Here is a 27,118-nt window from a genome sequence, read left to right as displayed (position 1 = left end):
AATTTTAGAAATTGTGATTGGAAAAGAGAATGCAAATTTAAAAAATTTTTACAAAATAGAATTATTGACAAAAACCAGGAAACAGGGACAGAGAAAATGGTACAGATATGTTAATTTCTCTATCTATAATGCCAGGACTTAAATTATCCTGTTTAAAAATGAAATGTAATATAATACTTAACATAATAGCAGTCTAAATATTTTGAATCTTTACTATATTGCGAGTACTTTAAGTATTAATGAATTTGTGTTTATGAAACATTTAAACTTCCAAACTGTCAGCTAAATTTCAAATTCATTTTCCTGAAGAATTTAAATATTATTAAATTTAATATGTAAGTTAATAATTATAGTATGATTCAATTTCTTCAAAATAAATTCTTTCTCTATCATCCATTTTTTGTGTAACCATTTTAATAGATTTATTGGTATGTACATGTATAAAAACTACACATTTTATGTGTACAATTTGATGAGTTTGATTCAACCATTCATTTCTCCTACTATTTATATATGGGCATAGATATAATATTCATATGGGATGACTCTAAGTAATGAAAACATAACTCTTGCAGATAGTTTCCAAGTTATTGAGATTCCTTCCTACGGAGAAAGAACACCTTCTCCTCATCCTAGGCTTATATGGCTATAAGAGTTGTTTTAAAACTGAAACGTTTCCATACTCTTACTTGAATAACTGCACCTATGCTCACCTATGCTTTTTTTTTTTGGTACCGGGGATCGAACTTGGGTCTTTGCGCTTGCGCAGCAGGAGGCGAAACCACTGAGCTAAATCCCTGGCTCACCTATGCTTTTTTAATTGAGTCTTTGTCAAGGTTTGGTATCAGTGTAATGCTGACTTCACAAAATGAGTTTGGCAGTGTTCCCTTCATGCCAGTATCAGGGAAGAGTTTGAGGAGTACTGGCATTAGTTCTCTGAAGTTCAGATCAGAAGGAGTGGTGAATCCATCAGGTCCTGGGCTTGCTTTAGTGGACAGAGTACCAGTGCTTCAATTTCATTGACTATTATTGGTCTATTTGGGGTTTTTATTGTACATCTTGTTTCAATTTTGGTAAGTTAGTTGTGTCTAGGAATTTATTCACTTCTTCCAGATTCTCCAATTTATTGGAATAAAAGTTTTCAAAGTAGTTCCTTAGAATTATCTGTATTCCAGAACTCTCTGATGCAAATTTTCCTTTTTACTCCTAATTGCATTGATACGGGCCTTTTCTTTCCTGCTTTTGGTATGTTTGGTTTAGGGTTTATCCAGTATTATTTATACATTCAAAGAATCACGTCATTGATTCTATGATTCTTAGTTTTGTTTTCATTCTTAATCTCATTTATCTCCTCTCTGATCATTATAATTTCTTTCTTTCTACAAGTTTGGGGTTTGAGAATAGCCTTGTTTCTCTAGAATGGTGCAATGCATCATTAGGTTGCTTGGGATCGCCTTGTTTTCTATTTTAGGCACTCACAGAAATTAACACCCCTCTTATAAGTGCTTTGTGTCTCCCTATTTTGTTATGTTGTGTTGTCATTGTCATTTGATTCTAGAATTTTTAAAGTTTTTTTCCTAATTTCTTCTGTGACCTATTAATTACTGAAGAATGTGTTATGTATTATTTAAGCTCCATGTATTTGTGCAGTTTTTGTGTTTTCTTTTGCTGTCGAGTTCTAGTTTCATTCATTTTATGATCTAGTAGGGTACAAGAGATTATTTCACTTTTGTATTTTTTAACCATGCATTATGGGCCATAATCCTCTATTTTGGAGAAATTTCTGTGAGCTGGTGAGAAGAATGTCTATTCTGCTATTGTTACATAAAACGTTCTGCAGATATCTTTTATTTATTTATTTTTCCTTAGATTCTTTTATTGGTACATTTTAGGTATTCAATACATTTACATTTATCATTGGGTACTTCTACCTTTACATGATGTATCTTAGTTCTTATTTTTTTCCCATTTTCTGTTCTCCCTTCATCCCCTCCACCCTTCCTTATTTACAAAGACTTTGTTTCCATTTTTTCTTTTTCTCATAATTTTTCCTTTCCCTTCTTTCCTTTCCCCTATCCCTCCCACTTTCCCTACCCCTTTGGACCTTTTCTTCCTGTTTCCCATTAGCAATTATTCATTTTAATCATTATTTACACTTTCCGTTTCTCACACCAGAGAAACTATTCAGTATTTTCATATGTGTGCCCTATTTATTTCACTTAAAAGTATGGCCTCAATATGGATCCATTTAGCTATAAATGTCTCTAGTTTCTCATTCATTATGCCTGAGTAGTACTCCATTTTATTTAAAAAACACAATTCTTTATCCAGTTTCCAGTTGATGGGCATTTGGGCTGTTTCCAAGCTTTCGCTATTACAAACTGTGCCGCTATAAACATGGGTGCACATATATTGCTGTGATATGATTTTTAAAAATTCTTTTGGGACGATACCCAGCAGGGGAATAGCTGGGTCAAATGGGACTTCCAGTCCTAGTTCTTTGAGGTATCTCCATACTGATTTCCACAACGGGTTGCACCAGTCTGCAACCCCACCAACAATGGAGAAGGGTTCCTTTCTCCCATAACCCCGCCACCATTTGTTGTTCGTTGATTTCTTGATAGCAGCCATTCTTTCAGGGGTGAGGTGGAATCTCAGTATTGTTTTCATTTGCATCTCTCCAATGACCAGTGATGTCGAACATTTTTTCATTTTCATTGCTGCTTTTACTTCCTTGTCTGAGAAATGTCTGTTCATTTCAGATGCCCATTTTGAATTGGGTCTTTAAATGTGGGGGGTCTGATTTTTTAAAGTTCTTTGTATATTCTAGGTAGTAGTTCTTTGTCTGAGGTACTGCTGCTAAAAAATTTTTCCAATGTTGTAGGTTGTCTCTTAGCTCTGTTGGTGGTTTCTCTTGCAATGCAGAAAGTTTTTAATGAGATCCTAATTGCTGATTCTTTGTGCTAGTACCCGTGCTACTGAGATTTTGTTCAAAAAGTCTTTTCCTATGCGAATGTCCGTCCTCAAGACTTTTCTACATGTATCGTCAAGACCTCTAATTTATCTTCCAGCAAGTTCAGTGTTTCTGTTTTAATATTTAGATCTTTAATCCACTTCAATCTTAGTTTAGTGCATGGTGATAGATATGGGTCTAGTTTTAATCTTTGGCAGGTTGAAATCCAGTTTTTCCAACGCCATTTATTAAAGAGGCTATCTTGGGGGCGGTGGCGCCGGCGGCGAGGACTGGCACGCTGAGGAGTCCCGCTCCGGGAGCTGAGAGCGTCGGGGAGCGAAGTGCGGAGCCGGCCCCGGCCCCCTGGCACGGCCCAGCCCGGGAGTCCGAGGCGCCGGCGGCGGCCCCCCATGGAGTTCACTTGAGCCGCGCACGGGGGCAAAGGCAGGAGGCCGCGAGCGGAGCGCGGGCCGGAGCCCAGCCAGCCTGGGCGCCCGCCCGCGAGCTCTGGCCAGGAGGTGCCCGCGCCGCGCGCCGGCGGGATCGGCGCAGAAGACTCTGAGCGGCTCCCGACGCGGCGACGGTGACGGCGGCGGACCCGGGACCAGGGGGCCCGCGGCGCTGCTGGAGAGGCCTGACCCGCTGTCGGGGAGCCCGCGGCGGCCGCCAGGGAGAAGCCACTGCCGCCGCCGCCGCCGCCGCCTCGCGCCCTCCTCCGCCTCCTCCCTCCGCACACGGTCTCCTTTGTCCCATCGCCGCCGCCCCCTCGCTTTTAGCTCCGCGCGCCGGGGCGGCGGCTCGGGCCGCTGCTCTCCGCCTCGCCCGCCGGCCCGGACGCCCCTCGTCAGCCCCCGAAGCCCGGCCCGGCCCGGCCCTGCCCTGCGCGCAGGAGCCCGGGGAGGCAGCGGGCGAGCGCGTTCCCCGCCGGGACCAGGACCGGGACCGGAGCTGGAGGCGTGCCGCGCGGGCTCCGCCGCCCCGACACTGCTGCCCGGTTCGGATCTGGTTCGCTGGCTCCGCTTTCAGACTTTGGCGAGGGAGCGGCAGAGACGCGCGGACGGAGCCGGGTTAGAGTTGGGCGTTTTCTCTGCGTGAGCTTTTGGTGATTTCCCTCCCGGTCTCTTGACGATCAAGCGTCGGGAGCCCTGGACCCAAACCATGAACTCGGGGCTGACAGCACCGCCGAACCCTTTGCGACCAGGTAATGCAGCTCGGGGGCCTCGGCTCGTCGCTGGCGGTCGGAGGGAGGCGGCCTGGTCGGGGTCTTTTGTTGAGGAGGCCAGGCCCGCGGGCTGGGGCGGCCGGGCGGACTGACGAACTGACAGCCCTGGCCTGGCGCCCGAGCCCCTCCGCCTTCACTCCCGGCCCCCGCCCCGCCCCGCCCCGCCCCGTCCCGTCCCGCCCCGTCCCGTCGCCCGCTTTGGACTTTCCTCGCTCTGCCGCCGGGGCTCGGCCAGGAGCGGCGGCGCGGGGCCAGAAGGGCCGGGGGCCGCGGCCGAGCTCCCCTCGGGGAGGAGCCCGGGCTCCCCCGACCCGGCCCGGCGCCCCCGGCGCTGCCCGTTCGGGGCCTGGATTCCCGAGCCAGGTAGTGCGTGGCCCGCGCCTGCACGCGGAGCCCGGGGAAGCGAAAAGGACCGCCGGGCTCACCCTCGGGTTGGCCGTGGGTGAAGAAACTCGCGCTTAAGTATCCGAGAGGTTTCCCTTCGCTCCTTCGAAAGTCGCTCTCCCTGCGGATGTGTGTGCGGGGTGCGGCCCCGGCCGATCCTCCGGGTCCCCCCGCGGTGCACCGAAGGCTTTTATTCGTTTTCTCGTTCTCCTTCCCTGTTCCGATCTGGTTGACTCAACTTTTCCTTAAAACCAAGTACGGCTTCTAGTAATTTTTACTATGAAGAAAAAAAAAATCACCCCCTTTCTCCCACATAACAAACCCCAAAGAGACCTCTGTTTTTCTGTTTGGGGGGTTCAGCCTCTTTGTACCCTTAACCCCCGCCCCCCCCCCCCAAACCGAGCGAGGGAGAAAGGAACGAAATGGCGAGTGAAACCTTGAAGTCCGTGGAGTGGAAAGGTACCCGTAGTTGGAGAGAAGGAAGACTCCACTCGCCTGCTGGTCGCGGCGTCTCTAGGTGCTTAGTGGTTCTGATTTCAAAAAGAAAGAACGAAAGAAAGAGAAAAACAGGCCGGGAAAATGATCGTGGTAATGGAGGAAAATGCAGTCATTTCTAAAAGTGAGGAAAATGAAAATGTGCCCACGAGTAAGACTCAAGGAGCCCAAATGATTTGTAGGAATGCTTTTCGAGTGTTAAGTGGAAGGGAAGTTCGCTGAAGAAAGACGAAGGATATTCCTGTGTTTCTCACTTAAGACTTTGGCTCAGAAGCTGTTTTTTTCTGACTTTGTAGAACACAGGTTGGCCACGGTTCTAACTGCCAGCATGGGAGGAAGAGGGATCCAGAAACCTTTTGTGATTACCAAGAGTCCTGTTGCAATCATCATCTTTTGGATGGTTTTCCACGGAGGCCTTTTTTCCATTCTTGCTTTTTTTTTTTTTTTTTTGTACCAGGAATCGAACTTGGGTCTTTGCGCTTGCGAGGCAGGCGGCGGAACCACTGAGCTAAATCCCGGGAGGCCTTTTGGAGTCACCTCTTTGCCCAGTTAGGAGAGGCATCATTTAGAGCTTCCTGACATGTATCAGGGATTTAAAGGCCTTTGTTAGATTGCACACTCTCCTAAGCCTTTCTGAATAACATATCAGGCTTATTTCCTTAATAATTTACTGGTTGGTATCACAATAACCATCAAGTTTAGTTCAGACCAGAGGATCACGGAGTGGTTTGCATAGTGCAGTGGAGCTCACAAAAGGTGCAGGTCTGAACCGAAGGAGGACCCAGGAGGGCCTGGACTGAAACCCACAGGGCCTGCTCCCTGCATGCATCCTTTTGGCTGGAACACCTAGTGCAAAGGAAGACTCACTCTTTGGGGGCCCAGTTAGACTCATTTTAATATGTAACCCCAAATCTTTCAAGGGTTTTTTCAGTTTGTTAAAACAATTTAATAAACGGGATTTTGTCTTTAAAAAAAAAAGAGGCTATCTTTCCTCCAGTGAGGATGGTTGGCTCCTTTGTCAAAGATGAGGTGGCTGGGCCGGCGATTTAGCTCAGTGGTTCCGCTACTTGCCTTGAAAGTGCAAGGACCCAAGTTCGATCCCCAGTACCAAAAAAAAAAAAAAAAAAAAAAAAAAGATGAGGTGGCTGAGTATGTCTGCAGTTGTTTCTGGATCTTCTATTCCACTGATCCTCAGGTCTGTTTCTTTGCCAGTACCATCCTGTTTTTATCACAGTAGCTTTGTAGTATAGTTTCAAGTTGGAGATTGTGATACCCGCCTCACCATGTCTCTTGCCTAGAATTGTTTTTGCTGTTCTAGGTCTCTTCTGGTTCCAAATGAATTTTTGGATTGTTTTCTCTATTTCTGTGAAACGTGTTGTTGGAATTTCAATCGGCATTGCAGTAAATCTATATAGCAGTTTTGGAAGATGGCCATTTTCACTATATTGGTTCTTCCTACCCAGGAGCAAGGGATGTCTTTCCATTTTCTTCTATCCTCTTCGATCTCCTTCTTCAGAGTGCTGCAGGTTTCAGTGTAAAGATCTTTTGTGTCCTTTGTTAGACTGATTCCAAGATATTTCTTTTTTTTTTTTTTGCATGCTTTTGTGAAAGGAATTGTTTCCCTAATTTCTATCTCAGTGAGTCTGTTATTTGTGTACAAGAAGGCTTTTTTGTGAGTGTTGACCTTGTATCCAGCTACTCTACTGAATCTGTCAATTGAGTCTAGAAGTCTTTTGGCAGAGTTTTTTGGGTCTTCTATGTAGAGTATCACATCATCAGCAAATAATGACAGTTTAACTTCTTCCTTTCCTATCTTTACTCCTTCTATTTCTTTCTTTTGTCTAATTGCTGTGGCTAATGTTTCCAGAAGTGTATTCAACAGGAGTGGTGATAGCGGACATCCTTGTATTGTTCCTGATTTTACCGTGCAGGTTTTCAGTTTTTGACCATTTAGTATGACGTTGGCTGTTGGTTTTTCATCTATAGCCTTAATCAGGTTGAGATAAAGACCTTCTATTCCAATTTTCTATAGGGTTTTTATCATGGATGGGTGTTGGATTTTGTCGAATGCTTTTTCTGCATCAATTGAGATGATCATATGGTTTTTGTCCTTGATTCTGTTAATGTAGTGTGTTACATTTATTGATTTACCTATGTTGAACCATCCTTGCATCCTTGGGATAAATCCAACTTGGTCAGGGTATATGATCCTCTTGATGACCCTCTGTATTCTGTTTACCAGCATCTTGTTGAGGATTTTTGCATCTGTGTTCATTAGGGAGGTTGGCCTGTAGTTCTCTTTTTGGGTTGGCTCTTTCCCTGGTTTTGGAATCAAAGTAAGAGTTGCTTCCAGGAATGAATCTGGATGTATTGCTTTCCTTTCAATTTCATTGAAGAGTTTAAAGAGTAATGGCGATAGTTCTTCTCTAAATCTCTTGTAGAATTCAGCAGTGAAGCCATCCAGTCCTGGGCTTTTCTGTGTTGGTAAATTTTTAATTACGTTTTCAATTTCACTGATTGTAATTGGAGTGTTTAGAATTTCTATGTCTTCTTCATTTAACTTTGGCAATTCACATGTATCTAGGAATCTGTCCATTTCCTCTGTGTTTTCCATTTTATTAAGAGTATAGGTTCTCAAACTAGGTATTGATGATCTTCTGGATTTCTGCTGGATCTGTTGTGACTGCACCTGTTTCGTTCTTAATTGCATGGATTTGAACCTTTTCTTTGCTTTTTTTGATAAGGTTGGCTAAGGGTTTATCGATTTTATTTATTCTTTTGAAAAACCAACTCTTCAATTCATTGATTTTTTTGTATCATTCTCTTCATCTACATTGCATTGATTTATGCTATGATCTTTATAATTTCTTCTCTTGTACAAGCTTTGGGTTTGTTTTGCTCTTCTTTTTCTAGGAGCTTGAGGTTCAGCATTATGTTATTTGAACTCTCTCTGTTTTCCGAATAGGGACATTCAGTGCTATGAATTTCCCGCGTAGAACTGCTTTCATTGTATCCCATACATTCCTGTATGTTGTACTGGCATTATCCTTCACTTGGAGAAACTGTCTAATTTCTTCTTTAATTTCCTCTGTGACCCATTGGTTGTTCAGGAGGGTGTTATTCTATTTTCATGTGTTTGTGGGGGTTTTGCAGTTACTTATGCTATTGATCTCCAATTTTATTGCACTATGGTCTGATAATATACAGGGGGAAACTTCAGTTCTTTTGCATTTACTTAAACATGGCCTGTGAGCTAGCATGTGGTCTATTTTGGAGAATGACCCGTGTGCAGCCACAAAGAATGTATCTTATGATTATGTGGGGTGGAATACTCTGTAGACATCTATTAAGTCTATTTGTTCAAAAGCTTGGTTCAGTTCTAGAATTTCGTTGTTGATTTTTTGTCTAGATGATCTGTCTATTTGTGATAGTAGGGTATTGAGGTCCCCCACTACAACTGTATTAGTAGTTATTTGGTTTTCCATGTCCATTAATATTTATTTTGTATAGTTGGGGGCCTTCATATTTGGTGCATATATATTTATGATCGTCATCTCTTCCTCTTGGATTGTTCCCTTCAGAAGGCTGTAGTGACCTTCTTTGTCTCTCTTAATTAGTTTTGGTTTGAAATCTATTTTGTATGCAAATAAGATTGCTACCCCTGGTTTTTTCTGGGTTCCTGTCACATGGAGAACTGTTTTCCATCGTTTTATTTTCAGTCTATGAATGTCTTTGAATTAGATGTGCTTCTTCTGTTCAGCCTATTGTTGGATTTTGCTTAATTCATTCTGCCAGTCTATTTCTTTTAATTTGTGAATGGAGGCCATTAACATTGATGGTTATAATTGATCATTTTTTCTTTTTTTAGTACCGGGGATCCAACTTGGGTTCTTGTGCTTGCGCAGCAGGTGGCAAAACCACTGAGCTAAATCCCTGGCCCCTATAATTGATAAATATTGACTGATCCTTGTCATGATGTTTTCCTGTTGTTGGCTCTTTTACTTTTTATTTTTCCCCATTTCCCTTTAGTTTCTTGCCTTGCTTGGTGGCTTCCCTCTGTTGGGCCTCATGGAGTTGTGACCCTCATCATGTTTTTCTAAGATATTGTTTAGAAATGTTTGGGTTTGTTTTTTTTTTTTGTTGTTGTTGTTTTTTGGTACCGGTTATCAAACTTGGGACCTTGCACTTGAGAGAAAGGCCGCAGAACCACTAAGCTAAATCCTGGGCCCCTAGAATTGTTTGGAGTGCTATTTTGGTGTTCATGAACTATCTCAGGTGTAAGTGGGATTCATCCCAGGGATGCAGGGATGGTTCAACATACACAAATCAATCAATGTAATACAATATATCAATAGAGCCAAGGACAAAAACCATATGATCATCTCAAAAGATGCAGAAAAAGCATTTGACAATATCCAACATGCATTTATGATAAAAACCCTATAAAAAATGGAATAGACAGTCTTGACTTCAATCTGATAAAAGCTATCTATAAAAAAACCAACCGCCAATATCATACTAAATGGTCAAAAACTGAAATCCTTCACACTAAAATCAGGAAGAAGACAAGGATGTCCACTATCACCACTCCTGTTCAATATAGTTTTGGAAACATTAGCTACGGTAATTAGACAAGAGAAAGAAATAAAAGGATTAAAGATAGGAAATGAAGAAGTCAAATTGTCATTATTTACAGATGACATGATACTCTACATAGGAGACCCCAAGAATCTCACCAGAAGCCTTTTAGACTTAATAACCAAATTCAGTAGAGTAGCTGGATACAAGGTCAACACCCAAAAATCAATAGCTTCCTTCTACGCGAACAACAGACTCACTGAGACAGAAATAGGGCAAACAATGCCTTTCACAATAGCACCCAAAAACCTGAAATACCTAGGAATCAACCTAACGAAAGACATCGAAGACCTCTTCTCTGAAAACTATGGCACTCTTGGGGCCGGGGATTTAGCTCAGTAGTTCCGTTGCCTGCCTTGCAAGCATAAGTACTTGAGTTCGATCCCTGGTACCAAAAACCCCCCAAAACTATAGCACTCTGAAAAGAGAGATTGAAGATGATATCAGAAAATGGAAAGACATTCCCTGTTCCTGGCTAGGAAGGATCAACATAGCGAAAATGCTTATACTTCCAAAATTGCTATATAGATTCAGTGTAATCCCCAATGAAATCCCAGCACCATACTTTTTGGACCTGGAGAAAATAATCCAAAAATTCATTTGAAACAAGAAGAGACCCAGAATAGCAAAAGCAATTCTAGGTAACAGAGACATGGCAGGGGGTATCACAGCCCCCAACTTGAAACTATACTACAAAGCTACTGTGATAAAAGCAGCATGGTACTGGCAAAGAAACAGACCTGAGGACCAGTGGAACAGATGAGAAGATGCAGAAACAACTCCAGACACACTCAGTCATCTCAGCTTCGATAAAGGAGCCAAGCACCCTCACTGGAGGAAAGATAGCCTCTTTAATAAGTGGTGCTGGAAAAATTGGGTTTCAACTTGCCCAAGATTAAAACTAGACCTATATCTCTCACCATGCACTAAATAAAATCAAAATGGATTAAAGATCTAAATATTAAAATAGAAACACCGAACTGGCTGGAACAGAGGTTAGGTAGAACCCTTGAAGATATTGGTGTAGGAAAAGATTTTATGAACAAAACCTCAGTTGCCGGTGAACTAGCACAAACAGTCAACAAGTGGGATCTCTTCTTATTAAAGTGCTTCTGCACAGTCAGAGAAACCACCAGCAGTGTGAAGAGACAACCCACAATGTGGGAAAGAATCTTCACCTGCTTTTCCTCAGACAAAGGTCTACTATCTACAATCTATAAAGAACTTAAAATATCAGACCTCCCAAATTTAAAGACCCAGTCCAAAAATGGGCATCTGAAATGAACAGACATTTCTCAGACAAAGAAGTAGAAATAGCAAATAAACATATGAAAAAATGTTCAACATCACTGGTCATTCGAGAGATCCAAATGAAAACAATACTGAGACTCCACTCCATAAAGAATGTCTGCTATCATGAAATCAACCATTAACAAATGCTGGCAGGGCTGTGGGGAAAGAGAAACACTGCTGACTGCTGGTGGGGGTGTAGACTGGTGCAACCACTGTGGAAATCAGTATGGAGATACCTCAAAGAACTAGGACTGGAAGTCCCATTTGACCCAGCTGGGAATCCCTGCTGGGTATCTTTCCCAAAGAATTAAAAGAATCGTGCCACAGTGATATATGTGCAACCATGTTCATAGCAGCACAATTTGTAATAGCTAAAACTTGGAAGCAGCCCAATTGCCCATCAACTGGAGACTGGATAAAGATAATGTGGTTTTTTTTTGATAAAACAGAGTACTACTCAGCCATCAAAAATGAGAAATTAGAGAGATTTATAGCTAAATGGATGCACATTGAGGCGATACTCTTAGGTGAAATAAATAGGACACACATGTGAAATACCGAATAGTTTCTGTAGTGTGAGAAACTGCAAGTGTAACTAAGGACTAAAAGGTATAATAGATAATGTGAAGTAGGAAGAAAAGGGGCAAAGGGGAAGCAGAAGTGGAAGGGATAGGGGAAAGGAAAGAAGGGCATGGAATTAGCATGAGAAAATGAAAAAATGGAAGCAAAGTCTTTGTAAATAGGGTGGGAGGGAGGGGTTGAAGGGGAGGCAGGGGAAGGGGGAAAAATAACCAAGAGAGAATATGTAAAGGTGCAAATTTCCAATGATGAGTGTCATATTGTATACCTAAAATGACCAATAAAATAAAATTTTCTTTCTCGTGGAAGTATCTAATTGCCCCATCGATTTTGAAAGATAATTTTGCAGGGTACAACAGTCTAGGTTGGAAGTTATTTTCATTTAGGACTTGAAATACTTCACTCCAGGCTCTCTTTGACTTGAGGGTTTGTGTTGAGAAGTCTGCTGTGATTCTGATGGCCTTTCCTTTGTATGTGATTTGTTTCTTTTCTATAACTGCTTGTAGGATGTTGTTCTGTTGCATTTCTGGGATCTTGACTATTATATGTCTAGGGGTAGCTTTTTTTTTATCATGGTTAGTTGGAGTTCTATGTGCCTCACTTATCTGTATGTCCAGTTCTCTACCTCTGTCTGGGAAGTTTTGTACTTCTGTGAAGAGTTTTTTTAATGTCATTTGTCCTTTCTCCTGCTTTGTCGTGGACTCCTATCAGTCTTATGTTATTCTTTGCATCATCTAGCAGGTGCTAGATTGATTTCTAATGGTCCCTTACTATTTTGAAGAAATCTCTGTTTTCATGGTCATTAACTGCAATCCTGTCTTCTATATGTGATACTCTATCTTCACATTCCCTTAATCTGCTGTGAATACTTTCAATGGATATCTGTTTGAATCTGTTTTATGGTTTCCATTTCTTTCTTATGCTGGGCATTCATGGCTTCCAGCATGGTTCTGAGCTCATCTGTTTTTTTAAACAGTTTCTGTTCTAGAGCCTGTAATCATGTCTTTCACTCTGCTCACCATCGCTGTAGTTATCTGGGAAATTATTTCTGTTTTGAATTTTTCTAGGGCCTCATTCATCTGTTTTGTTACTTCCTATGCTGTCAGTTCAGGGTGTCCAGATGGTTGTCATATTTTTCCACCTCATTTCCCCCAGAATTTGCCTTTGGTGAGCTGGGGAGTCTGTTTGTGTCCTGCCAAGGTGTCTTCTCATTTTGAATTGTGTTGTTGTTGCTGTTTTTGCTTTAATTCCTGGGCTGATACTCCAATATTTCTTATTTTGAGTACCTTTGTTACTGGTGTTTAGAGCCCCTACCTGCGGAGTGTTTGCTTCTCAGAGATATCTTCCAGGTATAGCTGGACTTTTTAGGCTTTGAATCGCTAATGACTCTTAGGCAATCTCATTTTCAGTATACCAGGGAGGAGAACTGATTAGATCAATCATGACACCTTAGCCCAATAGACGCAATCTGCATCAAACACAGCTTAGAAAATGACGATTTGTGGCAGCGGTTAATCTGTCACCTTTAACCATGCGAGCTAGATCAAAATCTAGGGCCAGCCCAAAATATGTTTGTAGTAAAGTAAACCGTTCAATATGGCAAATTTACCCTTCCAGATAAGGATTTAGCAGGGGTTGGGGAGGGAGGCGTAGAGAGATAGAGGGAGAGGGAAAAGTTAGAGGTGAGGCTAGAGGACACAGGGAGATCCTGCAAATTGTGGGGATCTGTTGAAGACAGGAGGAGACAGAGGGAAAGAACAGAGACAAGGACAGAACAAACTGACAACAATAGGGAAGCTAGACATTGTATTCACCTTTCTATAAAAGTGACAGTCAAGAGGACAGAGAGAGAAAAAAATATTCAGAATGGGACAGCAATAGGAACAAAGAGGGAGAGAAGTATAGAGCCAGAAGTTAAGAGAGAAACGGAAAATACATACATACATACATACATACATATATATATATATATATGTATGTATATAACAAAACAAACAAAAAAAGGCCTCCCTCAGGATATGGTTCTGCTGTCCTGGTAAGCAATGTGGGCAGCAGTGTGTGGGTCCAAGTCGATTAGTCTCAGCAAGCCAGCAGTAGTCTACTGAGATTCGGACCGATTTCTGGCTGCAAGGTCTAAGTTGAGGTCCCTGACCTCCTGCAGGATGAAACTCTGCAAGGTTTTACTGCAGGTTCCAGCTGCCCTCCCTCCATGCGAGTCCGGGTTTCTATGGGAGGTGCTGATCCCACCAACTTACCAACCACGATGGTCCAGTGTGCTTTCATTGAAGAGATTTTCTTCACTTTCCCAGTGGGCTTCAATTTTCATGAAGGAGCATCAGAAAGGCCCTCTCTGTTATTCACTTCTGCTCTGTCTTCTGGGGCTCATAACCATGGCCTTTATGTTCCCCCTGGCGCCTCTGCTGTGCAGATTCAGATGCCCTGCAGTCTCCGGCGGGGCACCGCTTTCTCACCTGGTGGGCAGGCTGCTGGCGTCCGCGCGACCTGGGGTCTCCCTGTAGATATCTTTTAAATCCATTGGTTAAAGGTATGGTTCAGCTGTGATTTTTTTCGTTGTTGAAATTTTTCTGGTTGACTTGACAGATTGTGCAAGTGGGATATTAAAGCCCCCCACTATGATTGTGTTGCTATCTATCTGTCCTTTATGTGGGGTTGTTTTGTTTTATGAAATAGGTTCACTGACATTTGGTGCATATGTATTTACAATTGTTATCTCTTTCTAGTGAATTGTTCCCTTTATCAATACGTATGTAGTGACCTTCTTTGTCTCTTGTGATTGGTTTTGGTTTCAAGCCGGCTTTGTCAAAAATTAGAATAACAACCGCCAGTTTTCAGGCTCTGCTTTCCTGGAGTTCCAACCTTTAACTTTCAATCTATTTGGGTTTTTTGTGGCTGAGGAATGTCTCCTGGAGGCAACATAGTTGTGTATTTTGATCTAATCTATCATTCTATGTATTTCGGGGGGAGAGTTAAGACCACTTATATTGAGTGTTATTGAATGATGTGTCGATACCTGTCATTGTATTTTTTTTTTTTTTTTTTGGTGCCAGGGTTCGAACTCGGGTACTTGCGCTTGCGCAGCAGGCAGCGAAACCACTGAGCTAAATCCCCGGTCCTGTCCTTGTATTTTTTTTTTCTGTGCTGATTCCCTTTTTTCTTTGTTTATTCTCTTGTTAGGCATAGCCTTTCCTTGGGGTTCTTTGGTAACGTTGGCCTCGCTGTCTGTCTGGTATTTTGTTAAGTACTTCGAACAGTGGTGGCTTGGTGGCAATCAATTTCTATAGGTTTGCTGTTTGAACATAGTACAGATATCTTATTTTTGTCTTCTTGATGAACATTTATTTTACTGTAATTCACTACTTCAAGAATGCTGACACTGATGATTTTGTCCCATGTTCTAGGGGATTAATATAGAGTATTTGAATAAGGAATATAGTTATGAGAATTGTTTTTTGGGTATTCATGTATAACATTTCAATACGGCTCCAAATAATTTTATTATAAACCAGATACTTTTCATCATTAAATTTGGTTGGGCCAGCTCAAAATAACAGATTTTCAAATAAATACCTCCCTCTATTTCTTGTCTCTTTTTAATATTCCAGTGGTTAATTGTCTCTGCCCATTCAGGGAAATATTATTTGTCGTAATTTTCAAAGGATGCTGAAGAGACATAACCATTCAAATAATTCTATTTTAAGAAGTGTCATGCTTCTTCTGTTCCTTTGTTCATCCTTACAATTTTTTAATTTGACTTACAAATTTACAAGAAAATTCACATAATGATATATAAAAATTGATTACATCTTGATCAAGGAATTTTCCTGTTGGTATAAATTTTGCTTTATATTCCTAATGTTTTTCAAGACATAATGTTTTGTTCTATTTTAAAGACATATCCACAGTTTTAATTTATTTCTATATGCATTCAGATTTTTCTCACTAGAATTTTAAAATAAATTTTAACATGTCTTTGTGTATGGAAATGCAGAAAATCACCTTCAACATTGTGTTTATACTAGACATTTGGGTGACCTAACTCATTAGCTCTTAACGTCTCTAGGCCTTTGAAGTTTTTAAAAATACATTATGCTATATGCAAAAAAAATCACATTTCTGGCTTTTTCCATTTCAGTCAGTATAATTTTTATGGTTTTTATTGCTTATGACCTATAATTTTGTTCAGTGATAAATGCAGTGGTAATAACTACTTGTATTTTCCTGTTCTGATGCTGTTTCACCAGAGTATTTGGTTTGTTGTAGGTTTTATATTTTGTTATTGACAGATAAGTGTATACCTTTATGGGATACAGTGTGATATTTTGGTATGTTTATACACTGTGTATTGATGATCTCCAGACACTAAGGTTATCCACAATTTCAAATAATCATATTTCATTTTGAGGAGAACATTCAAAATCATCTCTTCTAGTTTTCTGAGTATGTGAAACAATGTTGTTAATTATAATCAGCCTTCGATACAATGGGGTCAAACTTTCCAGAACCTTCTCTGTGCCATTTCTTTGCCCCTGGGTGATCTGAGAACGGTTCAGTCATTGTTTGACAATACCCAGGGAGCTGGGGACAGGCTTCTGTCTGCACTGGAGTCTCACGCCTCCACGTTACATTCGGCACTCAAGCAGTGTTGGAAAAAACAGACTGAGTTCCCTGGCCTGTTTCAGGATGTCCAGGCCCCACTCCTTCTGTGCTCTACACTAGAGGTGCTCAGTCCCTTCTTCCAGCTCCTTCTATGATAAGCACCATTTTTACTACCTACCTGCACACCATCCCGCTACCAGTGTAGACAATCCAAGGTGTTTATATTTAAAGAGATGTTCTCAGATACTTGGTCACCCCCTCAAAATAACGATGGGTATTGTACATGCTATGCTTTATATTGATAGAGAAATATTTCTGGACTACTCAAGATTTTGATACCCACATCAAGAGCACCATGGGTTTTATTGAAGGTTGAAAGAAGATAGCACACATATTAGGTGTGTGAACACGATGCTTTTTATTTAACTGATATACACAACGAATTTCCAAAAGAGTGCTAGAAGTAGCACGTCTGAAGTTACCATTTGAACAGCACCTGTTACATTCAAAACTTGCAGAAGGATTCCACTGAATGTAGGGACAAAATGGGAATATGTACAATATATAAATATTACATACATTGACTTTGAAGAGTCTAGCTTCAGCAAATGAGTAAAGTTGTACAGTTTATACAAACACATACTACAAAGGGGAAGGCCGGGTTTCAGAAGTAAGGTAACAATCGTAGGATTGGAAATGTTGATCTTGAGGTGCTTGTAATATACTTGTAGGATGTAGTAGGAATCTGGTTCTATGCCTTGGAAAATATTTTATGATTGAAGTTATGGGTTGGGGGAATATCATACATGGTAGATAAGCCACATGAGTGGAAAGGGTCAGTCTATAATGGCTAAGAGGAGTGAGCTGCGAAATTGAGAACACAGAGCATAGTAGGTCAGAATGGAAGGGAGCAGGAGAAAAATCAAAGCAAGGAGATTGAAAAGGCCATGTGATGTGACACAAGGCAACGGTCATATGTTATGATATAAGGAGTGAATGGGAAGTTAGGAGGCTGTGAGAACGAAGAACAAAAACTTCTCCCAGGAATGGTACTGCGTTAAAGACATTAAGGTTTAAAAGAAGGTATCAGGGCAAAACTGGTGGAGGAAATGTCTGTCTATGTGAGTTCATTTGGACTTAGGTAACAAATTCTGTACTGGGTAATTTATCAACAACAGACAAGCATTCCTCACAATTCTAGAGAGTAGCAAGTCCACGATTAAGGTACCAGCATATGAGTGTCTACTGTGGACCTTTCCTCACAGATGGAGCCTTCTGTCTCTTGCTGCTCCTATGGAGGTAGGAGGCAACAAGCTCCCTCCAACTTCTGCTGTGGCCAAGACAAGTACGTCTCAGAGGTATTTGGGGGTCTTGAGGCACGTAGGATGGCCACAGCTGTTGTGGTGACAGTGTAGCCATACTTGAGGAGAAGCAGCTGCTTGATTGGCAGTGCTGCACATTTCTGGGAAGTGGGGGGAGCTAAAATGGGGATTGTCCCTGCTCTCCAGAAGTCTCCTGATGTGGTGGCAAACGAGATCATGGGCAGTGAGGTTTGGGGATTTATAGATATCATCAGTGTGCTCTGATCCCTCCTCAGTCTTTGCCCTGGGAGAGCCCAGTCCTCCACCCCTCTTCACAGTGTCAGCCGCAACAGACCAGAGTACCAGGGAAGGACTAAGCAGGTGTCAGGCGTGCAGCAGCAAGCCTGTTCAGGCAGCCACAGGTGGCCAGAAAGTGCTGGGAATAATTTCCCAGGGCCATCCCCAGGGCTTTGAGAGTGAGGTACTCTATGTGACAGCTGTTAGTGACTCCACGCTCCTTCTGGCTGCCAGATGGAGAAGCACCTTAAGGATCAGGCCTCATTATTCCCTAACCCGTCTGGATTAGAAGATTTACCTGGGCCTCACGACCCTCACCAATATTATCATTTGTAACTGTTATACTCTCCATTCCCAAGACTGCACCGCTGACGCAGAAACAGAACAGAGGTGTGAATAGAAGGAAGAGATTTAAGCCCACAGGTTTATGGTACTGAAGTCTAATCTTATTTGTATCCTCTCCTAACTGTCAAGACAATGAAAATTTCTATGTGTTAAAAAAAGCAAAACAAAAATTGTCAAAGAAATTAAAAATATAAATGTAACAAACCCACAGAAATTTCTCCCTAGAGCCTCCAGATGTTGTGTTAATATTGCCATTCTCTCTTCTTAATGTTCCTCTTTCTTTCCTGCTCCCTTTTTTTCCTTAGCCTGGCAAAGGCAAGGTGGAAAGTAAGGCAAGAAAAGCCCTCCTCAATGCCATGTTCCACGTGTTTCGTAAGGTTCTCCAGAGTGGAGAAGACCCTGCAGCAGGCCATGCACCGGAAGCCCCGCTCCAGGCCCTCCAGACCCGGAGGTGTTTTGACGCTGGGCCCTGGCTCCTGAGCCAGAGGCATTGATGCATTCTCAGCCTCTTCCCATCCCTCTTGGACCTCACTGTCCCAGTGAGCCTCGCTGTTAGTTAGGTGCTGTGTATCTGTATGGTCTATGAGGGTGACTCTTGGAGGAATCCCCTCAGGAAAGGTAAGTTTTGCTATGCTTATCCTTTTTGGGGGAGGCTCCAGTTCTCCATCTGTATCCTCGAAGATAGCGACCCCCCTTTTGGTTAGGACACGCATGTAGTACACGTTCATGACTCTTTCCCTTTCAGTACATCCTGAGGTCATCAAGTGGTTATTGGCGAGCTTGGAAGGTCCATGGGAACTTGAAACGGAGGAGTCCTCCTGACACCCCATCAAATCTTGATGCAGAGGCCTCTTGCAGGATGGTACATGTAGACTATATTGAAGTAATTTATTGGTTTCTAGGAAAAATTTCAAAAAGCAGAGGATGAGATGGCCCTGAGAACATCCTTGAGTGAAGGCCTGTGAGATGGGAATGCGTGTATCTGTGATGTTTCAGAGTTCTGTGTGTGGTATATGTGTTATACAAGGTGTGTACTTGGTATAGCTATGTGAAACATGAGTTTGTGGTGTTGCCTGGAGATAAACAGAGATATGTCATATTGTTATAGGCGTACACATCTATATTATATACACACATGCAATACATATTATCCACACACACAAATATATAGATATATACACACATACACATATTCTGGTCGTATCTGGTGAATGTTTCTGGTACTGGTCAAAGCAGATAGTGCTGGGCGTGTGTATATGTATGTGGGACAGTGTTGTGTGGCAGGGCATGTGATTCCTGTATGAGTGGTGAGTGTTGTTAGATGGTGTGACAGTAGCCTTCCATGACAAGGGAAATGTTTATGACCTCAGACCCTGCAGCTCAAAGGAGAGTTGATAACAGGGGAGCAGAAGTGACATTTGGGTAAGAAAATATACATATTGCAGGGCTCATGCGTTTTCTAGTGTTTGGTCTATCAAACATATAGGATTAAAACAGGTTATCCCTTTGAGGAGAAGTAAAGTTCTTTATGGGATTAACATGTAAAGTGGTGAATCTGAGAATAACTGTGTGTAGGAATAAGAGTGCAAGGGTGTACCCATGTGATGCTACTAGGGAATGGGAGGGGAAAGAGAGAGAGAAGAGTATCTGCCAAAGAGAAAGGTCAAATGAAAGAGAAATAGGCCCATAATGTAGCGTAAAGAAGTGTGACACATGTGACACGTGAGTGTGTGAAGTTGAATTTACCCCGCTCTGAAGGGAAGGTGCTGATCCCATCCCCTACACATCTCAGCGTGGTCCACTGCCTCAGCCACTATTGCCTGGGTGTTCTCAGGGAAATGTGTGCTGAGGAGCTTTGTCATATGCTTCGAGGCTTATTTCCTATTCGTCCCTCCCAGAGGCCTCAATCTTAGTCCTCTGCCCTAAGGCCCCCTCCTGTATGTGAAGGAAGAGTGAAGTGAGGCACAGCAGCTCAGCTGTGCCTCTTGTCCAAGCTCAGATCCCCTTTGCATCGGCCTCTCTATTCTCTGCACCTCCTAGACAGTCACAACCTCAAATGAAAGATTTGGTCAAGTGTTCAGTTTGGAGAAATAAATATTCATGATCTCACTATGCCACTGTTCCTGTTGCCACTGAGAACCAAGTTCGCCTCCCTTTATTTAACTGTTTAGAGTATCAAGATCTCTCATCAGAAATCTCACATTAGACCAATTAGTGTCTTACATGGGTACAACGCAAACATTGCAGTGACATGGTGTGTGTTGACTGCAGTGTGTGTATGAGATAATCGCATGTTGGTTAAAATTAAATTAGGCTTTACAGTGTGACTGATTTGATGGCTACAAATCTGAGTACGGAATAAATTTTGCTTGAAAGGGAATGACACTGGGGTGTGTCTGTGTTAGTTTGACACATATCTGTGGGTTGACTGAATGCCCTCTGCTTATGGATTTGTGTGTGAGTGCTAGAGTATTGTTCGCCGTTGTTTAGAAATACAATGTAATGAGTGAAAATCTTCTCTTTGAAACTAGAGCCATTAGTGTATGTGCAATCCAAAGAAATAATCAAGGATTATGAGTATGCAAAAATCAAGGTATATAGGAAAAAGAAATCATGAGTTTTGAAAATGCAGAACTGTGGGAGGATAAAAAAAATGAGGGTACCAAGAAGACTATAAAAAACCAAGTGGGCATTTATGTGTTTGCCTTAGAAAATAAAATGAAGGACTGAGTTCAAATTGGTTGATACAAAAATCTTATACTTTCGCTCAACAAAAATGTCTTAATATAGCAAAATATAGGCAAGAGAATGTTGAAAACATCCCTTTATTCTCTCCACAGAAAGCAACTCTAGTGGCCAGGCAAAGTATAATCAGTCAATATATTTTTCTTCAAACAAAAAAATATATGCAATAATGAGAATATAAAAACGGAAATCATGCTACATGCCCAGTGCTCCTGGATATAAGAATGCATGAAGGGACAGAGAGAGAAGGTATGTATTTTGCACTTTCATTTATACAAAGTTTAATACACAAAATGAGAGTGAGATCATCTAGAAGTTAGAGTAATAATTACTGTTTGCAAAGTTGGGACAAAAACTGAGAGTACAGAACTCATGTGCCTGTGGAAGATGAGAAGGAAGGGAGAGAGGAGTGTAGACAGTGCAGATGGGTCTGGGAAGGGACCCATGTGTGAATACTGCCTATGGAAATGCATGGATGTGATGTACTTTTGCATTGGGTGTGTCTATAATGTATCTCAAACCCAGGTATTTTGAGGATCCTATGATGTTGGGGTTGTTTTAAGCGGCTAGTGTCTTCACACCTTCGTGGCAGTCTTCCATAGTCTTCCTGATCATGCTAACACACTGTTTTTGTGTCTCTGATCATTTTGTACCCCCTCGGCCAATCTCCCACCATTTCCTTAGCAGAAACCCATCCGCCAGTGATCCTGGACTTACTCCAGGCTTCTTAGGTGTTTTCCCTTTGGTATTGACTACTTCCGCTTCTGGTTATTTTCTGTTTCTTTCTGACTAAATTGCCTGTATCAACTGATGGTCAGAAGCATTCGAGTAAAATCTGGGATGTGCCTAACTAACTTTTGGACCCTGTTCAATAGTCCCTCCATACCTGCACCACGAAATTTGTCTTCGTGGGAGAGGTGCTCTGAAGCTCTGTAAGAAATATCCCTCACTTTGTAGTGTTGAGTTGGAGCCAGTACCTCATCTTCACCCTGAAGATCAGCTTGCATAGTCACCTCTCCTGTGAAAGTAAATCATGATGAAGAGATATGGTCCCGGTTTGGTGTTCATGTGTATTGATTTATTCTTAAGCAAATAATATGAGTCTATCCTTTGGCATTTTCGGTGAACATATATTGCCTCCATCTGTTTTCATAAATAATATGGTTCCTATTAGTAAACATTTTTAAACGTGGAATAATCTTTATCTTGTCACTACATTGCAAATCACCACATTTGCCCAACCTGTGGGTGGCACAGAGCCTCCTTGCTTCTGCCTTTCCACGTAGACTATGACAACATGCTTTCTGAACTGCCTTGTACTTAGCTCTGCTCACGGGATAACATTTGCTACAAGGGAAAATGAATACAAGTGTCGTGTGCCACTTCTATAGCCATACAGACCTCTGCATCTATCCACGCACTTGCCCTTTCCAGTTGACCGGGATGTTGGTAATCCAGTGTTCCTTTGAAAGCCATATGTGGATGACAGTAATTTTTAGACTCACCCTATGCATTAGCTCCGGAAAGACAACTGCTCTATTTCCTTGAACATACACAAGTAAGAAGTAGATTCTGTGTGTACTAGTTACTGTAGCTTGACCTCATCTAGTGAAGTCAAGTTGTACTGTGTTTTTAAGGGGAACATAATTTCATTTGGTCTATAGTATGTGGACAGTTGTGGTGGATGTTAGTATTTACCTTTCTTTGACCTATTTTTTGCCTTGTGTGTGTGTGTGTGTGTGTGTGTGCCTATCTGTGTGTCTGTTTGTATATGAATACATGTGAGTATGTGCTTTACATATTTTATAGTTTATAATTTATAACATTTTTATTATGTGCTAATGTTAATGAAGGTAAAAAGGACAAGTTTACCCCTGTACAAAGGATTATTAGAAAATGCAGAAGCTCAAAATATTTTTAGGAAAGATCAGACTGTTCTTAGGAATATGAGCCACTCCTTTGAATTTTGGAGTCAGCTCCAGTCTTCCTGCTCACATCAGTGAACAACAGCTGTCCATCACCGGACTTACTTGTTTCCTGTTAACCTCCAAGGCAACATCAACTGTTTAATTTCTAATTTTTCTGTAAGCCAAATCTTATCTCCTTAATTCACCATTCATAGCTAATTCATGTATGGCTGTGTGGGTGTGCATGTGTGTTTGTGTGTGTCCTGATTCTTCTTACATTTCACATAGGAGTCATACAGACATATCTCCAAATTTTTTTTACTTTTGCTTAAATAAATAAATAATGACTTTTTAAATGCTTCTTTCAGTTCCATGAACCAGTTTCTTCATCAAAATGAAGAAAGTACTCAGAAATCGTTACTTCGTTTACACTCCCAATATCCTCAGGAGGAAGTCAAATGACAGAAAATCCATTCTTCAAAGAAAAAAAGTTGTCTGGACTGTGTATGTGACAGTGTAAACTAGAGTGATTCTGAATAGACTGACCCTTCTGCCACAGAGATAAAACCTGGATCACCCGAACCTTCTCTTTACCCTCAGACTACCTGAGCCCTTGGAAAGACAAAAATCTTCCCTCATTCAGCCACTTCTCTCTCTCTTCTTCACTCCTACACCACAAACTACAAATCCTTTCTTCTCCCTCATTTCAAAGACAAGTCCTCATTCCCTCCTTAGAGAATATACTAACATGTACCTCTTGACATCTTTGGAGGTTGAGGTGAGAGTCTGCTTTCTAGATGTTTTCTCTTCTGTTTATGGTTCATGATTTCACTCTCTGGAGAATCGCTGAAATCAGGTAAATTTCTCTCTGATATATCTCTCACAGTGTTAGTCAAGGATGATAAAGAATGAAATTTGTGTAGCCAAACCAAAAAGTACCACGAGAAGCTATGTGTTGACCAGATCACTGTGTGGAGCAGTGATCAGTTGGGCACCACAGTTGATGTTGATATCAGTTATCACTAAGGCCTGGGCAGTGTTCTGTGACCCCTCCCTCGATGACATCACTAGAGTTCCAGGACCCAGGAAGTAGTCGCAGCACTGCAGGATTGCTAATATCCTTTGCCTATGTAGATGGACGCCTTTTATCTAGTGGAAATTTCTGTCACTGACCTCAATCTCCATATCTTGGCCTTCATATCCAAACTGTAGATAGACAATATTGATTAAACAAGGAAATCCTTTTATGTGCCTGGGGATATTTCATTAATCAATGTCCCCAGTGGTGAGGATATGGCAGGAGCAGAGAGGATTAGGCTTAGCACTATGCTTGTCTCATAGAAAATAGTAAATTTATACCTAAATAGTATTCTTTAAATTAGGTAGATACACGTGTGAGGTGCGTACTATAATATAGGTGTAGATGTGAGAGTGTCTCATAAATCCACACAATTCTCGTAATGATTGGATCTCTCATGTGCCTGCACAAGCACACCCATCACCTTTGACACTCTTCTTCATTACTTCCCCACGGGGTGGGTGAGACACAGCCCTTGGCTTCACAAGACTGGCTCTTTGTAGACTTTCAAAGGAGTTTCTTTTGGTTTTGGGGGCGTTTTTTTGGTACCGGGGATCGGACTCGGGTCCTTGCCGCCTGGGAGGCAGGTGGCGAAACCACTGAGCTAAATCCCCAGCCCCATCAATGGAGTTTTTAATCTCTTGCAAATCTGTTTGCGTCTGTTTTGTGGATTCCATTTGTTTCCTATGTGTGTTGGGATTCCATCATGTTCCTGAGCTCCTCTCTAGGTTTATGAATCATGTCTTGTACTATGAGCACAATCCCTGCTGTTATCTGAGAAAATATTTCTGATTTCATTTTTTCCCAGATCCTCTTTTGTTGCCAGTTCAGGGAGTCTGGGTGATTGAGTATCAGAGTGTTCCATCTGGTTTCCCTTTGGGGTTGCTGTAGGTGGTCTGGAAGTCTGGTTTTGAGACTTGTTTACATGGCTTCTCATTTTGATGGGGAGGGGTGTGCTGCTGGTGCCCGCTTGGCTCACCTTATCTGTGCTGGCAGGGGTGGTACGGTGGCCCTGAAGCAACCTCTTGTGTGCTGGGAGCGGCTCACCTCCTCTGTGCTGGCAGGGGCCTTTTCAGCACGATTTATTAAAGAGGCTATCTTTCCTCCAGTGAGGGTATTTGGGTCCTTTGTCAAAGATGAGGTGGCTGAGTATGTCTGGAGTTGTTCCTGCATCTTGTAATCTCTTCCACTGATCCTTAGGTCTGTTTCTTTGCCAGGACCATGCGGTTTATATCACAGTAGCTTTGTAGCATAGTTTCAAGTTGGGGACTGTGATACTCCCTACCTTGTCTTTGTTGCCTAGAATTGTTTTTGCTATTCTGGGTCTCTTCTTGTTCCAAATGAATTTTTGGATTATTTTCTCTAGTTCTGGGTAATATGCTCTTGGAATTTCAAGTGAGATTGCATCCAATCTATCTAGCAGTGTTGGAAGGATGGCCATTTTCACCATATTGGTTCTTCCTACCCAGGAACAAGGGATAGCTTCCCATTTTCTGATATTATCTTTGATCTCTTTTTTCAGAGTTCTGTAGTCTTCAGAGTAGAGGTCTTTTATTTCTTTCATTAGATTGATTGCTAGATATTGCTTTGTTTCTTTTTTGGATGCTATTGTGAAAGGAGTTGTTTCTCCAGTTCCTCTCTCAGCGAGTCTGTTGTTCGTGTATAGGAAGGCTATTGACTTTTGTGTGTTGACCTTGTGTCCAGCTACTCTACTGAATTTGGTTATTAAGTCTAGAAGACTTTTGGTGGAGTTCTTGGAGTCTTGTATATAGTGTATCGGGTCATCTGCAAACAATGCCAATTTAACTTTTTTGTTTTGTGTCTCAATTCCTTTTATTTCTTTCTCTTGTCTAATTGCTGTGGCTAATGTTTCCAAAACTATATTGAAGTAGTGATAGTGGACATCCTTGTTTTGTTCCTGATTTTAGTGTGAAGGATTCCAGTTGTAGACCCTTTAGTATGATGTTAGCTATTGGTTTTTCATATATGGCTTTTATCAGGTTGAGATGGAGACCATGTATTCCAGTTTTCTGTAGGGTTTTTATTAGGGATGGTCACTGGATTTTGTCGAATGCTTTTTCTGCATCTGTTGGGAGGATCAGATGGATTTTGTCCTTGGCCTTATTGACATAGTGTATTACATTTATTGATTTGCATATGTCGAACCATCCCAGCATCCCTGGGATGAATCCCACTTGGTCAGGGTGTATGATTTTCTGATGATCTTCTGCATTCTGTTTGGCAGTATCTTATTGAGGATTTTTGCATCTATGTTCATTAGTGAGATTAGCCGATAGTTCTCTTTTTTGTTGGGTCTTTCTCTGCTTTGGGGATCAAGGTGTTGCTTCCTTCTAGGAATGAATTTGGGAGTATTGCATCCCTTTCCATTTCATTGAAGAGTTGAAACAGTAGTGGCAATAGTTCTTCTCTAAATGTCGTGTGGAAGTCAGCAGTGAAGCCACTGGGACCTAGGCCTTTCTTCATTAGTAAGTTTTTAATTACCTTGTCAGTTTTGTTGATTGACATTGGGTTGTTTAGAATTTTTAGGTCTTCTTCATTCAACTTTGGTGACTCCTATGTATCTAGAAATCTGTCCATTTCTTCTCTTTTCCATCTTATTGGTGTCTAAGTTCTCAGAGTAGGTATTGATGATCCTCTGGATTGCTGCTGGGTCCATTGTAATTTCACCATGTTGATTCCTAAATGCATGGATTTGGGTCTTTTCTTTCCTTTTTTGCTAAGGTTTGCTAAGGGTTTGTCGATTTTGTTTACTCTTTCGAAGAACCAACTCTTTGCTTCATTGATTTTTTTGGATCGTACTCTTAGTCTCCATTGCATTGATTTCTGCTCTGATCTTTATAATTTCCTTCCTTGTATGAGCTTTGGGTTTGCCCTGCTCTTCTTTTTGTAGAAGCTTGAGGTTCAGCATCAGGTTGTTTGAGCTCATTCTGGTTTCCTAATATGAGTATTCACTGCTATGAATTTCCCTCATAAGACTACTTTCATTGTGTCCCATAGATTCTGATATGTTGTATTGGGATTGTCATTTAATTGTAGAAACTGTCTGATTTCGTATTGGCATTGTCATTTAATTGTAGAAACTGCCTGATTTCTTCTTCAATTTCCTCTGTGACCCGTTGGTTATTCAGAAGTGTGTTGTTCAATTTTCATTTGTTTATGAACTTCTTGTGGTTTCTTTTGGTATTGATCCCCAGTTTCATCACACTGTGGTCTGATAATACACAGGGGATAACTTCAATTCCT

The 27,118-nt window shown here is 41.6% G+C and overlaps 1 protein-coding gene and 1 long non-coding RNA gene across 2 annotated transcripts; one reads left to right on the top strand and one right to left on the bottom strand.

Annotated features, from left to right (window-relative positions):
* The first annotated feature begins 3,854 nt into the window (after nucleotides 1-3,854).
* On the top strand, nucleotides 3,855-23,644 carry LOC147823798 (uncharacterized). The gene is made up of 4 exons (XR_015443157.1): nucleotides 3,855-4,154; nucleotides 18,430-18,742; nucleotides 20,965-21,118; nucleotides 23,549-23,644. It is a non-coding gene; the product is annotated as an uncharacterized LOC147823798 (long non-coding RNA).
* On the bottom strand, nucleotides 18,367-23,703 carry LOC147823797 (protein FAM170A-like). Its single transcript, XM_087191470.1, has 3 exons — nucleotides 23,531-23,703; nucleotides 21,756-21,887; nucleotides 18,367-19,022 (listed from the first exon to the last, which is right to left on the bottom strand). Exons 1-3 carry the CDS (start codon nucleotides 23,598-23,600, stop codon nucleotides 18,367-18,369), a joined length of 858 nt encoding a protein of 285 aa, XP_087047596.1. The 5' UTR covers nucleotides 23,601-23,703.
* Nucleotides 23,704-27,118: the final 3,415 nt, after the last annotated feature.

Source organism: Heterocephalus glaber, unplaced genomic scaffold (assembly GCF_053883595.1).
Source record: "Heterocephalus glaber isolate CG9 unplaced genomic scaffold, H.glaber_assembly_v1.0 deba00001564, whole genome shotgun sequence".
NCBI lineage: Eukaryota > Metazoa > Chordata > Mammalia > Rodentia > Bathyergidae > Heterocephalus > Heterocephalus glaber.
Note: the sequence above shows the minus strand (reverse complement) of the source record. Positions and strands in the feature narration are given on the sequence as shown.

Coding starts and splice junctions, on each gene's coding strand:
- LOC147823797 (XM_087191470.1), bottom strand. CDS start 23,600: ATGAACCATAAACAGAAGAGAAAACATCTAGAAAGCAGACTCTCACCT. Junction 21,888..23,530: donor ACCTCCAAAGATGTCAAGAG/GTACATGTTAGT, acceptor TTACTTTCACAG/GAGAGGTGACTATGCAAGCT. Junction 19,023..21,755: donor AGACAAATTTCGTGGTGCAG/GTATGGAGGGAC, acceptor AATTTTTCCTAG/AAACCAATAAATTACTTCAA.